The 16,428-nt window shown below is 42.9% G+C and overlaps 1 protein-coding gene across 1 annotated transcript in view; it reads right to left on the bottom strand.

Annotated features, from left to right (window-relative positions):
- The window catches only part of LOC311223251 (magnesium transporter NIPA2-like), a 42,138-nt gene that overhangs the window by 8,278 nt on the left and 17,432 nt on the right, over nucleotides 1-16,428 (bottom strand). Inside the window, 2 exon segments of the mRNA XM_084308023.1 lie at nucleotides 670-829; nucleotides 831-907. Coding sequence (XP_084164149.1) covers nucleotides 670-829; nucleotides 831-907 — 237 coding nt within the window.

The raw sequence follows: 16,428 nt of genomic DNA, 5'->3' as shown, positions 1-16,428 counted from the left end.
ACAGTAGGTGTGTGGTGAAGTAATACAACTGGATAATGTATCCACTATGACTAAAGAAATTATAATTTCCCTGGATTTACACTTTATGTCAGGCAGGTAGGAAATTAACAAGGGCTTTGTGATAAATGTCGTTTAAAAATTGGAATTACAGTGCAAATATGCCCCTGGAAAACAAAGATATGTTCATCTCTTTTTAGAAAAACGTTGAAAAAAATGTTTGTCCCATAAACACTGGCCAAACATCCTGGCCCCTCTGGTTAAGTCAATCATTACTGTAATCTCAAGCGCTTGTGCAGTCCAGTAAGTGAGGATTCAACCAGACCCCACCCTTTTGCAAATACCATACAATAGCCTAGTGACAATGCCAGAAATGTAGGAAGGGTGTTACCAACTGTGCTACTGGCCTTACCACAGGTCTGACTTCTCAGCGGAGTTTCAGTGTCACATGAATTCAACGAGTTGTGTTCAAACCAGGCTTAATTAAATAAAACAAATTCTGCCCTCGAGTGTTATGCATCCCTTACCTACTCAGTTTAATCACGTGTACATTGCATATTGCTATTGTTACACTGCACTTTACTGTTACATTTGCACTCTGGTTGGATGTCGAAATATTTTTTGTTGTACTGTACTTGAAGAATCTAATCTAATCCACATCAAACACATTACCTGCTCGCATTGACCCCTTCCTTGCCAACCGAAGAAGCCCTTTCTTCTTGAGGATGAAACTGCCTCCAATGAAGATGCTGGAGCTGATGGCTAATGACAGGCCAATGTAGAAATCATACTTCCCCCGTTCCTGACCCATAGTGAGGCTGGGTGAAGAATTGATAATGTCCCGTCACATTTACAAACAAACACTGGAGTTGCTGACCAAAGGAGCACTTCTCGGCAGCAGCCCAAATGCCTAGGACGGAAACATTGAGAAAACAATTGCACGTTCATAAATTGATGCCAATTACTTAAGTCTACAAAGGATGCAAATCAACGTTAGAAAAGCATAATCATAATAAAGACCCCACTTACCATTTCCACATGACACATTACAAAATTAATACACCTGATGTATAGTAATGGAATATTATTCCATCACAAAAAACGGGACTGTTTCCACGCATGGCCTACTGGAACTAGCCCCAACAGATTTCTGCGTCACCAGTACCTACTCTGACTGCCATGTAGTTACAAGTGTAATTTCACGAGTGTAATAAAATCTCAAGTACCTTTGCTTTTTGCTCAAGACATGATGGGCATTCAGGAAGTGGCAAACCAGAGCCAGGTTACCGTTAGCACGAACCAGCAGTTAGCAACATGCTACTCAAGTTGGTTGGTTGTTAGATCAACAGTTCACCGCTGTGCTCATGTTAACCTACTTGTATGCTAACGTTCGCTACTACTAGACATCGCCTGTGAATACTTTAGTAAATAGCATCGATGTGATTATTTTAACAGCCATCATCATTGAAATTATTTCCTGTTACTGGCTAATTTAAGACATGCTAACGCGACAGTAATGCTATCCAAGTTCGTTAGCAAACAAGCCATACAAATACATTCAATGGCCAATAAAATGGTAGCAACCTATTTTTTTAAGCAATGTTTACAGCTTTTCGGTTTTCAAGAAATATTTTATTGAGCATAACGTTACCTGTCCAGCGGTACTTGGGTTGCCCAGCAGCAAAATGGTGGTGGCAGCTAAAAGGTTAGCTCATATTTCGCTAGCTAGCTTCCTAGCCCACTTGCTAAACGTCACATTGCTCGGTTCACGTCGCCAGTGAGGAACCTGTTTGGCGACTAGCTGCTGCTCTGTTCCGCTGCTGCACTAGTGGGCTTGCGGCTCTGCAGATATACCCTACTCGCTCTGTGCCGCTGGCTTGAAACCTTTTTACAACGCAACCGCGTTTCCGGGTTCCCGTTTTGCGCTCTGATTGGCCAGGTCATGTGACATGACCGCCGATCGTGGGACGGCAAGTTTCTCCACTGGTTAAGCTTAGGCACTCTTCGAAGTTGGTTAAGGTTAGAGTTTGTCTTAGAGCGTGACGGCAAGTTATTTAGCCGGTTAAGCTTAGGCACTCTTTCGAAGTTGAATGAATGAATGAATGAAAACTTTATTTAACAGATTGCAGAATGGGTACAATACAGTACGGCTCAATACACACAATTGTTAAGGGGATGCAGACCTGAGAAAGACGTTTGTCTTGTTTCCATCAGGGTCCCCCATTTTCAATTCATATAGACATTTATGACATACACAACATACATGACATTTATGGCATAGGAACATATAGGTATTTAGTACTGATACATTTGTGACATAAACGGTATTCAAATATACAGTACTGTTACCCCTAGATCATAGGTGTCAAACTCATGGCCCGCGGGCCAAATGTGGCCCGCCACGTCATTTGATGTGGCCCCCCAAGAGCACTTTTTTTTTTTAAACATTAATCTTGGGTTAAAAAATAGCGGTGTTAAAATAATAATGTTGAACATCTGAGGTATTGATGAAGTAACAAAGGAAAAAAGCCAAAAGCACTTACTCCTCAGACATTCTTTGACAATTTCACCTCCCAAAATACAAAAAAGATCCAGGCAGAATAGGTAACAAAGGGTTGAAGAAATATTGTCTGAACTGTCAGATGCAAACTGGCTGTGTGACATAACCGAGCATCTCGCTCAATTGAATAAGAAGCTGTAGGGACGCAAACAAGTCCCACCCAAAACTTGACTAATATAGTTGTGAACTGAGACAACCCTTATTTTGTTATTTTTGAGTACAGTTACAGTTGTGTGTTCATGCAGACACATAATAGCAATTTCATTACGAATTGAAAATGGTGGACCCTGATGTAAACAAGTCGAAAGTCTTTCTCTGGTCTGCATCCCCTTAACAATTGTGTGTATTGAGCTGTACTGTACTGTACCCATTCTGCAATCTGTTAATTAAAGTTAATTAAACTATCTTCCATTAGTTGGATGTATGGCATCTGCAAGGTTGTGTGCAGCCATTTGTTTTTGTAACATCTGCTACATCTGTGATCGCCCTGTCTAATAAGATTTCAATCCAAACAGTTTCAATTTCGTCATGGTTAAGGTCAGTAGGCCTACGGTTGATGTATTTGGTATCTTTGTGTATATACACACAGACGCCACCTCCATACTGGTTTCTATCCCTCCTGACTATTGAGTAGTTTTCAATTTCAATCTCTGGATCCTGTACAGATGAGTCTAATTTTGTTTCTTTGAAACACAATATGTTAGCCTTACCGTTTAAAAACAACTGTTTGATTTCAGCCAGTTTAGGTCTCAGGCTGTTTGTATTAAGGTGGAATATATGAAGTCCATTTTTGCTGGTAATCTGATTGATGTCGTCACACTGGAGGTAACTCTGTTCATTTGTGTCCTGTCCTGTGGTGGGGGGAGGGGGGGCGTTGTTGTTGTTTGTGCCGTGAGTGGGGAGGGGGGGAGGGGGTGATCCTTTGTCCTTTGCTGGAGTCTGTATTCCTCTGTGTGAAAGCCCGCGATGTGGAGGGGGGGCTGGTTGTTTACAGATGTGTCTGTTAGTACTCCATTGTGGGGGAGGGGGGGTGCCTTTTGTCCTGGCCCCGGCCCGGGTAGACTAGCTGGCATGGCAGGGCCAGCCGAGCTAACCGTCGGGTCCTTGGTGATCTCGACGTCCCGCGCCGCTCTCCCTCTCGCCTCGTCTGCTGGGGCTTCGGTGAGGGTATGTCGCAGCTTGCTGGTCGGCTGGTGCAACTGCTGGCTGAAGCGTCAGTTGCGTGGATGCTGTTGATCTCGACGGCCGGCGCCGGTGTGAGGAGCGATGCCTCGCTGTTTTGTCCCTGCGACGTGCTGGGCGCCTCGGTTGTGAACCCCGGTTCCTTCCCTCTCGCTGTGGCCTCTCGTGGGTTCTTTTGCAGAGGTGGTAGAGGAGGAATGTTGCCGTTGATCATGTCGTTAGCCGCCGTCTGTGTGGGTAGCAGTTGATCTGTTGTGCTGGCGAAGCTGGCTGCCGCTTCTTGGGTCAGCAGATCTAACTGTAGTCTCTGGTTCCGTGTCATTACGGGACCAGGGTTCTGGTGTATGTCACCCGACATGAGCAGATATAATAAAAACATTGATCTCTTATTACACTTGCCTGTCGGGGGTAATTTCTTTCGTTCCGGATTCGCAGTAAGTACTGTGTAGATAGTCGTGGCTCTGAAGGCTGGATGTTTCCTCTCCATGCCCGTTAACAAGTAGAAGTCGCAATGGGACTGCTGATTTGCGTTTTCGCTACCCTCCACTTCTGTCTGGAGTTGTTACTTGAGTTGTGAATTCAGGTACAAGTCCATAATCCACAGGAGGGAAAGTAGAAAATGCGCAAAATACCTTTTTGTTGTTGATCTGTTGCGTTGGTTACGGGAGCTGGGTAAAATGCGACCGTCCATGTTGAAGCCGGCATCAGACTTCACAATGGATTAGAGTTAAGGTTAGAGTTTGTCTTAGAGCATGGCGATAGAACGCCAGGTAGTTTGCAGGCTGTTGGATGCGGAAATGGGCAAACACGCTATTGGGCGCACATGTCACATGACCTGGCCAATCAGAGCGCTGGAAACGCGGATGCGTTGTAAAAAGGCTACCCGTTAGATTTATGGTTTTGTGCAGGTCATGATTTGTTGTTGACATAATTGAACATCAGCTCTCGGATAGCCAAATGGGTTTTCGCAAAGGAAAAGGAACAAGAGATGCAATCTGCCAACTCAGAATCATTGGTGAAAAATCGATAGACCAACAGAAGAAGCTGTATATTTGCTTCATCGATTTCACGAAGGCCTTCGACAGAGTTGAACATACAACATTGATGAGAACAATGGAAGAATTCAAAATACCAGTTTCTGACCGAAGAATAATTGCCAACTTATACTGGAGGCAGAAGGCTAATGTTAGAATAGGAAAGGAGAAATCAAGAGACTTCCCGGTGGAGAAGGGTGTAAGACAAGGATGCATCTTGTCCCCTGTACTCTTTAATATGTACAGTGAATCACTGATGAAAAAAGGTCTGAGAGGAGGGAAAGGAGTAAAACTTGGCGAAGAGAACATCACCAATATAAGATACGCGGATGACACTGCTATAGTCTGTAACTGTCAAGAAGATCTACAGGACATGATGAATAAGCTGAATGTCGAATGCAAAAACTATGGAATGTCACTAAACACAAAGAAAACTAAAGTAATGATCATTGAAAAAACACCAGGAACTGTTTGTAAAATACAGGTGGATGGAGAAAAACTTGAACAAGTGAAGGAGTACATGTACCTTGGAAGCTGGATCAGTGAAGGTGGAAGAGCTAACATGGACATTAAGAGAAGAACCGGAATTGCAAAGGGCGCATTCTGGAACCATAAAGAATTATTGAGAAGAAACATAAGTTGGAAAACGAAGACCAGGATTTTGGAAACGTATGTTATGTCAGTCTTTTCATACGGAGCAGAAGCATGGACGCTGAATGAAGAGGCAAAGAGGATGATAGACTCTTTTGAAATGTGGACACTGAGGAAGATGCTGAAGATAACATGGAAGGATAAGATCAAGAATGAGGAGGTACTGAGAAGAGCGGATATGCAAGGGGGACAGCTGCTGGAGAGGTTGAAAAAGAGAAAGATGGAGTTGTGCGGGCATGTTCTGAGAGGATCCAGCGGGGAGATGTTCAAGAAGGTGGTGATGGGGAAGGTGGATGGAAAGAGAGGAAGTGGAAGACCAAGAAGAGGCTGGGTAGACGATGTCTGTGATTGGAGTGGAGTGAGAGGCGGAGTCACGGAGTTGGAGAGAAGAAGTGGGGACAGAATGGGTTGGAGAGTGATAGGCAACCTTCGGAACGAAGAAGCCACCTAATGATGATGATTTTGGAATATTCTGGATTTTTTCAACGCTCTGTGTCATATTGGAATATACTAGAATGATATCACTCTATGGCATGAAGAATGCCCTGGAACATAAACAACAGTTTTTGCAAGTCATGATCGGTTGCTAACATTCTGGAATACTCTGGACTTTTTCAATGAATGCCCTGGAACATTAACATCAGTATGTGACCTGCACATGAACCAGATCTGGAAGAACAACAACCTTCATAGCGGATTACTGCCCACCCATGTTCGGGGGACAAACTGCATACACGTATTTAAAAACCTCCTTTTCATCTAGATGTGTAAGCTTGGCAAAGTTATTTTAAGATTTAAGCAGATGTTCTCTAATTTTTGGGATTTCTATAATCTAGTTCTAAACATTTCTTTTTTTTCTGTCTTTGATATGTTCTAACCTATACATGTTAGTAGAAGGTTTAAATGAATATACTAATTGAGGCATATTTTTCATTTTTATTTTATTATATTAACGGGAGAGTGGATAGGCCACGGGTGACATTCTATCAAGGTAGAATTAAAAGTTTTAGATCCTATGGCAATTTGCATAGGAAAGTTAAGGATAAATGGCTCATTCTGGGCTGACCGGTCGTGTAAGGGAGGGTGGAGCTGTACGCGAAGGGGGTGTCAAACGAACACAGGTACCTTGTACGGCTCTTTAAGGGAGGGGGGTTCAGGGGATTATATGTATATATGTATGTTTTTAAGCTCGGCTCTCAACAGGACCTCAATAATTGGATATATATCCATTGTGAATTTGTACTCCAGACGAATTACAAACAAGTACACAACAACTTGTTTAGATTATGGCTAGTTTGAATATAATGATTTGGAATACCGGGGGACTAAACAAACAACATAAACGCAAAAGCGTGCTTACACTGATGAAAAACAAACAGGTTGATGTGGCTCTTTTAAGCGAAACACACCTTTTAGTGGATGACAAAATAATGCTAGCGGACAACATATATCATAACATTAGCCACTCATCTTTTGGAACGAGATCCCGTGGAGTTGCTATAGTCGCGAAACGGAAGTTGAATATTGAATTGCAGGACGTATGGTCTGATATAGATGGTCGGATAACCATAGCTAAAATTGTATACAGAAACAGAAAAATAGCGTTGGTAGCGGCATATGCCCCAAATCTTTACGATGCTAACTTCTACGCTACACTCACCAGAACAATGTTAAACCTTCCTGAATATTCATTTATAATTGGCGCGGATTTTAATGCCATTTGGGATCCCGGGATGGATAAGTCTTATCCCACTATTTCCAATGATCAGAAACATGCATCTAATGCACTAAAGGATTGGTCCAAGAATACAGGTGTAAATGACCTATGGCGATTACTCAAGAGTACTCTTGTCGATCTACAAGACACAAGACATTTTCCAGAATAGATTATGTTTTTGCATCCCCTAGACTATTTGATAACTATGACGTGGAAATGGTTCCCAATGCACTATCAGATCACAGCTATTTACTCCTAAAAGGATCATTTGGTATACTGTCATCCCGAGCCCCAAGATGGCGATTTAACTCAATATTGCTGAAAAACAATGAATTCATTATACAATTCAAAGATGAACTTATTAATTTCCTGCTGGAGAATACGGGTTCGGTACAGGACCCCAGAATATTATGGATGTCGGTAAAGGGATTTATCAAGGATTTCACTATGGTCTTTTCCTCCAAACTACGCAAGAATCGTTGTTCAAAATTGGTAGAGCTGGAAACGCTTTACTCATCGTTATTTTCCTCTTTACAATACAACTACTCGGTTCGATTGGAATCTCAAATGAATGTGTTAAAAAAGAGATTAACGCCATTTTAAGACAACAATCTGAATTTCAAATACGTAGCACAAGACAACATTATTACTTTCATGGCTCTAAACCAAGTCACCTACTAGCTATGAAGATACGAGCCAACGCAAAATGTGCAGATATCCCTACTATTAAGATCCAACAAGGACTTGTTACAGACCCCAAAAAAATTAACGAGACATTCAAAGAGATTTACTCCAACTTGTACAAATCAGAAATGGCTTTCGATCAAAACAAAATGGATATATATCTTAATCAAATTAACCTACCTAAACCATCAGAGGAAGACGCTAAACAGTTAGAAACACCTATCACACTAGATGAACTTAGGGAGGCTATATCTGAAATGCAAATTGGTAAGGCCCCTGGAAGGGATGGTATCCCATCAGAATTGTACCTCTCATGCTGGGATGTAATTGGACTCCTATTACTTAATATGATGTTATACTCAATCAAGGAGGGGAATTTCCATAAGATCGACAATATTGCACTCATATCTGTCCTCCTTAAAAAAGACAAAGACCCCACCGATTGTGGTAGTTATAGACCCTTGAGCCTCCTCGGAACCGATATCAAGCTGTATTCCAAGGTACTAGCCATCAGACTTCAAAAGCATATGACATCTTTAGTTCATCCTGATCAGAGTGGCTTCATAAGAGGCCGCCTGATCACGGATAATATAAGACGGTTACTACATGTGCTAGACGCCAGCAAGGATGCCATTCCACCTATAGCGATGTTGTCCTTGGATGCGATGAAAGCCTTTGATAGGTTGGAATGGTCTTATTTATGGGCAGTACTTGAAAGGATGGGGTTAGGAAACGGATTCATTGATATGATAAAAGTATTATACAAAGACCCATCAACCATGATTATAACAGGTAAAATTACCTCCGAAATCTTTCCTGTATCGCGCTCCTCCAGACAGGGTTGCCCTCTTAGTCCCGGACTATTCGCTTTATCATTAGAGCCTTTAGCACAGTATATAAGACAATCCCAATCCATAGAACCAATCGCAATTAAGGGCACACAACATCATATTAGTTTATATGCGGACGACGTAATATTGTTCATGCAAAACCCTACCACCTCACTGCCTCATCTTAGAATAGAATAGAATAGAAATACTTTTATTATCCCGTGGGAAATTTGGCACTGCAAATCGCTCAACATTTAAACATTTAGACAGGACAGGTCACAAATTAGAATAATAACACAAATCAAATCAAGTTGCCTAGGATAAGAGTAGAGTAAAATAGAATAAAATGAAATGAAATAAAATATACAGAAATAAATACAGTAAAAATATACTGAGCATGGGGGAAGCAGTGTAAACAATTTGGTCAATATAATTATAATTTAAATCTAACTAAATGAAATATATATTCCAGTATTCACAGTGTCACAAGGTGCAGTATGCTTCAGGTAGTGTATTGTCCTCCTTGGGTTCCTATAAGTCCTAGATCAATGTCTGGCAGCCGTCGCTGCCCCCTGTTGAGGAGCCTGGAGGCCGCTAGTCGCGGCCTCCTGCCACTATTGAGCTGCCGCTCTGTGCTCAGTGATGCAGTGAGGCACAGTGATGCATTATATAGTCTGATGGCTGTTGGAATGAAGGACTTCCTGTGCCGTTCAGTGCTGCATTTGGGTAGTGTGAGCCTAGCACTGAACATGCTCCTCCTGTCAGCCAAGTCTGTGTATAGTGGGTGGGTGGGGTTTTCCCTGATGGCCTGGAGCTTAGCAAGGCTCCTCCTCTCCGCCACCCTCGCTAGAGAGTCCAGCTCCACCCCAACCACGCTGCTGGCCTTCCTGACCAGCTTATCCAGCCTGGTTGTGACCACTGCTCTCAGTCCGCTGCCCCAGCAGGTCACAGTGTACAAGAAGGCGCCCGCCACCACCGACTCATAGAACATCCTCAACATCCTTGTACAGACATTGAAGGATCTCAGCCTTCTGAGGAAGTAGAGTCGGCTCTGGCCCTTCTTGTATAGTGCCTCTGCATGTTTTGACCCGTTCAGTTTGTTGTCGATGTGCACACGAGGTATTTGTACATTTAGCTGCAGGTGGTTTTTATCGCACCATGTGACAAAGTCCACTACCAGTTCCCGGTATTCCCTCTCGTCACCGTCCTTTATACATCCCACTATGGCAGAGTCATCAGAAAAACTTCTGAAGGTGGCAGGACTCTGACCGATAGTGGAAGTCGTTGGTGTAGACAGTGAAGAGGAAGGGAGAGAGGACTGTCCCCTGCGGGGCCCCGGTGTTGCTGACCAGTCTGTCTGACACATAGCTCCGTAGGCCCACGTACTGTGGTCTTCCCGTCAGATAGTCCACAACCCAGGACACCAGGGGGGCCTCTACTTCTTCTTCAAGTTGATTGATGATTTTGGCAATCTATCGGGATTTAGGATAAATTGGCCAAAGTCGGCCTTCCTCCCACTTAATGCCCCTGCAAAGGATATATTCCTTCCAGAAAAAATACCAATGGTAAAACACTTTAGATGTCTAGGAGTTGAAATATTCCCTACTATATGCCAAACGGTGAAGTATAATTACACAAAACTCCAAGATAAGATCAAAAATGACTTTGACAGGTGGTCCAAACTTAAAAACTCAGTACAGGCCAGAGTATCAATAGATAAGATGGATGTTTTACCTAGAATCAACTTCATTAGCTCAATGTTACCGTTACCCCCCCCCCCCCCCCCCTGATGGTTACTGGAAAAAATTACACTCCACCGCATATACATTTATTTGGAACAACAAACCTCCACGAATAAAAAGATCCACTGCACAGAGAAACAAAGCCGACGGAGGTTTAGCATTTCCAGACTTGTACCACTATTTTAAAGCATACTCTTTAAGACCACTGATAACCTGGTTTGACTCCCAAGCATCTGTATCCTGGAGAAACTTAGAAGAAAATATAGTGGCACCACATAGACTGCAGGACATAGTATACACCATATTATCAATTAAGCAATGCAAATTGAAATTTGGCCCTCTTATTACACATGTGATTCGGATATGGTGTGAAACACAGAAAAAAAAATATTCTAACCAACATAAATGGCATAGCCATTCTCCCCTATTCAATAACAATGCACTCCTTATTGGAAAACGAAAACGATCAGATACCCCAAATGGGAAAAACAGGGCATACATACATTGGGAGATGTCTTCAACAAACGGGGTTTCTGTAGCTATCAAGAAATACGTAACAAATTTAACCTCACCAGTTCCACATTTTATTTCTACGCACAGTTATTGGAATGTTTGAAGGCTCATGGAGTCCCATTAAAGATACCAATTGAGCACCACAGATATCACAAATTCTTCTATGAAAGAGAGACATCGAGAGGCTTTGTATCTGACTTTTATCATCACTTCCCCTAGACTCAGTCTGGAGGAGGGATATACCAGACTTGGAAGTAGATTTTGATTGGCAAGAAGTCTGGGCAAACGTTCGAATTGCGTCACGCAACCTGGATCATCAACAAATTAATCTTAATTATATTCATAGGACATACCTGACTCCTATAAGATTGAACAGAATGGGACTTAGACAAGATTCTCTATGTTCCTTATGTACAAACGGTGATGATGGTACATTTATGCATATGTATTGGCTATTGGGATTGCCCACCTGTTAAGATATTCTGGGAAGAAGTGACCCTGCAATTATCAGAATTTTTATTTCTGAACATACCTGTACAGCCCTCTGTATTGCTGTTGAATGATGTTTCTCAGTTTGCAGCCTCTATACAGCTAAAGAGACTAGTTTTGTCCGGTCTCACAGCTGCTAAAAAGCTGATAGCATCACGATGGATTCAACCGGATAAAATGTGCCGGAAGGTATGGGTTCTTACCTATCTCAATGTGATTTATCTAGAGATATCTACAGCAAGAATTTTAGGTGTCAGTGAAACCAGCATTGCAATCTGGTTAGAAGTGGTGGAGAGAATAAAGGCTAGCATATGAATTGTAATTCCTGGTTAAAAATGAATGAAAATGGATGGATTATCCAAGGGGGGGTCCTGGGGGGGGGGGGGGGAAGAAGAGCGAGTAAGAGCATAGTATGTATTGGATTGGATTGCAAGTATTAGGTATATATCTCGTAAACTACATTTATATTGATTCAAATGGAATGTATAATCCTGTGACTTACTGTGGATATTTACTGTTAATGCTTGTGTGTCTAATTTTATGTCATGGTTAAAAAAAAAAAAAAAAAAAAAAGTTCCGCTTATGAACTAGCGATTTTATTTTATTTTATTAGGGATCCCCATTAGCTGGTGCGATAGCAACCAGCTAGTCTTCCTGGGGTCCACACACAAAAAAACATACAAAAACAATCACTATTGCAAAAAACAAAATTATTAAAAGTCAGTACACACAATGCATAATGAACCTACTGTAACAATTAATATAGCTAAAATTACATTAGCTCTCAGCGAGGAGTGCTCAGGACAACTCACTTACCGTCCGGCCGTCTGGACGGGGCTTCCACAGCACATTCCATGATAAAAAAAAAAATCTATTTAGTTAGATAGAGAAGATTATCTCTCAGACTCCTGACTGTCCCAAATTACCCCCATCTCCAGCTTCTTCGGCGCCGGCACCGTCACCGATCGTTGTAATATTAATAATAGTCCCCACGGCCACCGGAGCAGCACCAGCCGCAGGTGTAATTGCGCCTGTAGATGATCCGATTCCCGCCTCCTGCTGCTCTGTCAGCTTCACTGTCTTCGTGAAACCAAAATTGGTTAGGCTTACTTGTTTTCGTTTAGACATTTTACTGGCTGTCAAAACGATCACTGTCTGTGTCAACAAGTAACAGCCACAGCACAGGTTACATACGGGTCAAGTTTGATGTGTGCCGACAGTGCCGTGCAGGCTGAAGCGCCGCCGCGCACCGAATGGTAATTGCAAGAATAGCATGCATGTTGCCATATTACGTGTGAATTAGTGCGCAAATCATTAATCATACATCCAAAATAGCATACGTTTATTATTATACACGATGATGATACAGAAAATTACAGAAAAATGAGAAATGCATGGCAAAAGTAGCATTTATTTTCAGTAATTTAGAGACCCCCCAAAAAATCGCAAATCAAGTTTGCAGGGGAGCTGATGTCTGATCTAGGGGAGCTATAGCTCCCCGGGCTCCCCTCCTGGATCGCACCCTGAGTGTAATGCTCGTGCACAGTATTACTAAAAACAATCTGTATAAAAACAGGAGTTTTACTGCTCATGACCAACCAAGAGAGGCGGGCATGCATACGGCTCACATTAGACCTTAGTGAGCAGCCCAGTACCAACCGTGCTGCCCTGTTCTGGACCACCTGGAGCTTCCTGAGGTCACCACTGGCAGCAGATGACCACATCGCAGAGCAATAGTCAAGATGACATAAAACTAAACTTTGCACTATCTGACATAAAAGGGGACGGGCAACAAAAGAAGCACATTTCCTGGAAATACCAATTGCTCTTCCCATTTTAAAAACAATATAATTAATATGCTGAGACCAATACAGAGTGCAATCCAGCATCACTCAAAGGAGTTTAGTACTTTCAACTTGTTGAACTGCTGAATTACACAAGTTTAAATGAAGCTTTGGATTTGTAGATAACCTGTGCCTTGTTCCCAGCACAATAGTCTTGGAGATATTAAGGACAAGTCTATTACATACTACCCAGTCATGCACAACTTTAAGTTCTCTACTCAAAACTTCATTAAGTACATTGCATGATGGTGCAGCGTAATACAATGTTGAATCATCTGCATAAAGAACTGTTGTAGCACATTTGGTAGCCCAAAATAGGTCATTAGTAAATACAGAGAAGAGCAAAGGTCCTAGGCAACTTCCTTGCGGCACGCCACACTCTAGACCTCTGCTACTGGACAGGCTGCCATTTAGATACACCTTCTGTGATCTAGACAGGACAAATAACTTAGTATCCACTTTAAAGCAGAAGAGTTAAAACCATAACATTTAAGTTTATCAACCAGTAGAGAATGGTCCAGCACATCAAATGCAGCACTAAAATCTAACAGCACAGTTCCCACCAACATAGAGTTATCTATAGCTTTAAGCCAGTCATCAGTCATCTGTATCAAGGCAGTAGAAGTAGAGTGACCAGCTCGGCATGTTGAGAATCTGTTGCAAGCTTGTTTGAAACAAAATACTAGTGGGCTTGCGGCTCTGCAGATATACCCTACTCGCTCTGTTCCGCTGCTGCACTAGTGGGCTTGCGGCTCTGCAGATATACCCTACTCGCTCTGTTCCGCTGCTGCACTAGTGGGCTTGCGGCTCTGCAGATATACCCTACTCGATCTGTTCCGCTGCTGCACTAGTGGGCTTGCGGCTCTGCAGATATACCCTACTCGCTCTGTTCCGCTGCTGCACTAGTGGGCTTGCGCTCTGCAGATATACCCTACTCGCTCTGTTCTGCTGCTGCACTAGTGGGCTTGCGGCTCTGCAGATATTCCCATACGCGCCCTGTTCCGCTGCTGGCAGCTGCACTAGTGGGCTTGCGGCTCTGCAGATATACCCTACTCGCTCTGTTCCGCTGCTGCACTAGAGCTCACAGAGCTGCGTCCGCAGGTTACAACGAGTCATTCATTTCACTGGGAAGTCGAGAGATGAATTGCATTTGTCACTAGCTAGAAATGCACACATCAATACAATGTGCCAAATGTCTGTGATGTTTTAGCTACATGCTCATTTTATGTTGCAGTTGCAGCCTATAAAACATTTGAACAAAAAAAGGAAAAAGATAATATTTTGGTATCCATAATAACATGCAATACGTTTTTTTTTATTATTATTATTTTTTAGCATTTTTACAGCTTTTATTGGCCACGCAGGACCGACAGAGGAGAGGGCGAACGGGAGGAGAGGTGGGGAGGACACGACATGCGACAAATAACGACGGGAGCTGGGATCGAACGCGGGTCGGCCGCGTAGGTGCGCGACTCGAGGATTGATTGATTGATTGATTGAAAACTTTATTAACAGATTGCAGAATGGGTACAATACAGTACAGCTCAATACACACAATTGTTAAGGGGATGCAGACCAGAGAAAGACTTTCGTCTTGTTTACATCAGGGTCCCCCATTTTCAATTAATCAGGACATATATGACATACATGACATACAGATAGTCAGTACTGCTACATCTATACATTTATGACATACCAGATTTGCAAATACAGTACTGTTTGTGATACAGAAGGAGTCAAGAAAAGGGAGTATATACATTTGACGTAGAAACTGTACATTGGAGGAGGTTGGGTGGGGGGGGTTGGGTACACTGGGATATTGACAACCATACTGGGTAATTTACATTGGAGGTGGTTGGGGGGGGGGGCACACTGTATAAACAAGCAAAACTGTACATTGAGGGGGGGGGGGGGGAGACTCTGTACAAACAAACAAAATTGTACATTGGACTATTGACAAAACCATACTAGGTAACTGACTGTACATTGGAGGGGGTTGGGTTAGGATATTTACAGGGGCCAGTGTTGAATTGCAGTCTCCCGTAGGTGTCTCTTGAGAGAGGTTTTGAAAGTGGGTAGTGATCCACATTCCTTTACAGCTTTGGGTAGGGCGTTCCACATTGATGTGGCATAATTGCGAAACGTGTTTAGTCCCTTGTTTGAGCCGAATCTGGGTTTAACATGATTTGTGGAGCTCCCTCTGGTGTTGTGATCGTGGTATTCACTGACCTTTGGGAAGTATTTTGCCATGTACATGGGTACCTTGGTCGTGTAGTGTATCTTGTAGACCAGGCCCATTGCAAGTTGCTGTACTCTGTCATCTACTCTAAGCCATCCTAGGTTGTCAAAGTGGGCAGGGGTGAGGTGGGTTCTAGGAGTAAGGTCAAGCAGTAGTCTGACCAGTTTGTTTTGAGATGTTTGTAATTTTGTTTTTAGCGCCTTTGAGGTGCTTTGGTACCATGAGGTGCAAGCATAGTCGTAGTACCCCTGAATGAGTGCTCCTGCCAGAGTCTTCAGGGTATTCTTGTTTACCAGAGAGGAGATCCGGTACAAGAATCGAGTTCGTTGGTTGACTTTTTTTATTACATTGGATGCCATTTTGTCACAGGAGAGATTAGCCTCTAGGATGGAACCCAGGTAGGTAATTTCATCTTTCCTTGTGACAATATTGTCACCCACTGTAACTGAGAAGCCGTCGGTCTTGCTGAGTTTGTTATTTGAACCGAAGAGAATGGACTCTCTTTTGCCCATGTGTAATGATAGTTTGTTATCAGCGAGCCATATGCAGATTCTGCCTAGTTCCGAGCTGAGGGTTTTTTCAACCTGTAACTTGTTCTTGTCAGAGACCAGCAGGGCTGAGTCGTCCGCAAACAGGAACAAGTTGCAGTCACAAGCTGACGACATGTCATTTGCATAAATTAGGAACAGTAGCGGTCCTAGTATGCTTCCTTGTGGAACACCACAGCTCACTGTGAGAGGGGGGGATAGGGTACCGTTTACCTCCACCATCTGTTCCCTCCCCTCAAGGTAGGATTGCATCCAGCTCACTGATAGACTATCAAAACCAATTGCTTTTAGCTTGTCAATCAGAATGGAGTGATTGACCGTGTCAAAGGCCTTTTGTAGGTCCAGCATGACCATGCCGCAGTATTTGCCTGCGTCCACCTCTTGTTTGATGTGGTCAT

Source organism: Notolepis coatsorum, assembly GCF_963971535.1.
Source record: "Notolepis coatsorum genome assembly, chromosome: 2".
Taxonomy (NCBI): domain Eukaryota; kingdom Metazoa; phylum Chordata; class Actinopteri; order Aulopiformes; family Paralepididae; genus Notolepis; species Notolepis coatsorum.
Note: the sequence above shows the minus strand (reverse complement) of the source record. Positions and strands in the feature narration are given on the sequence as shown.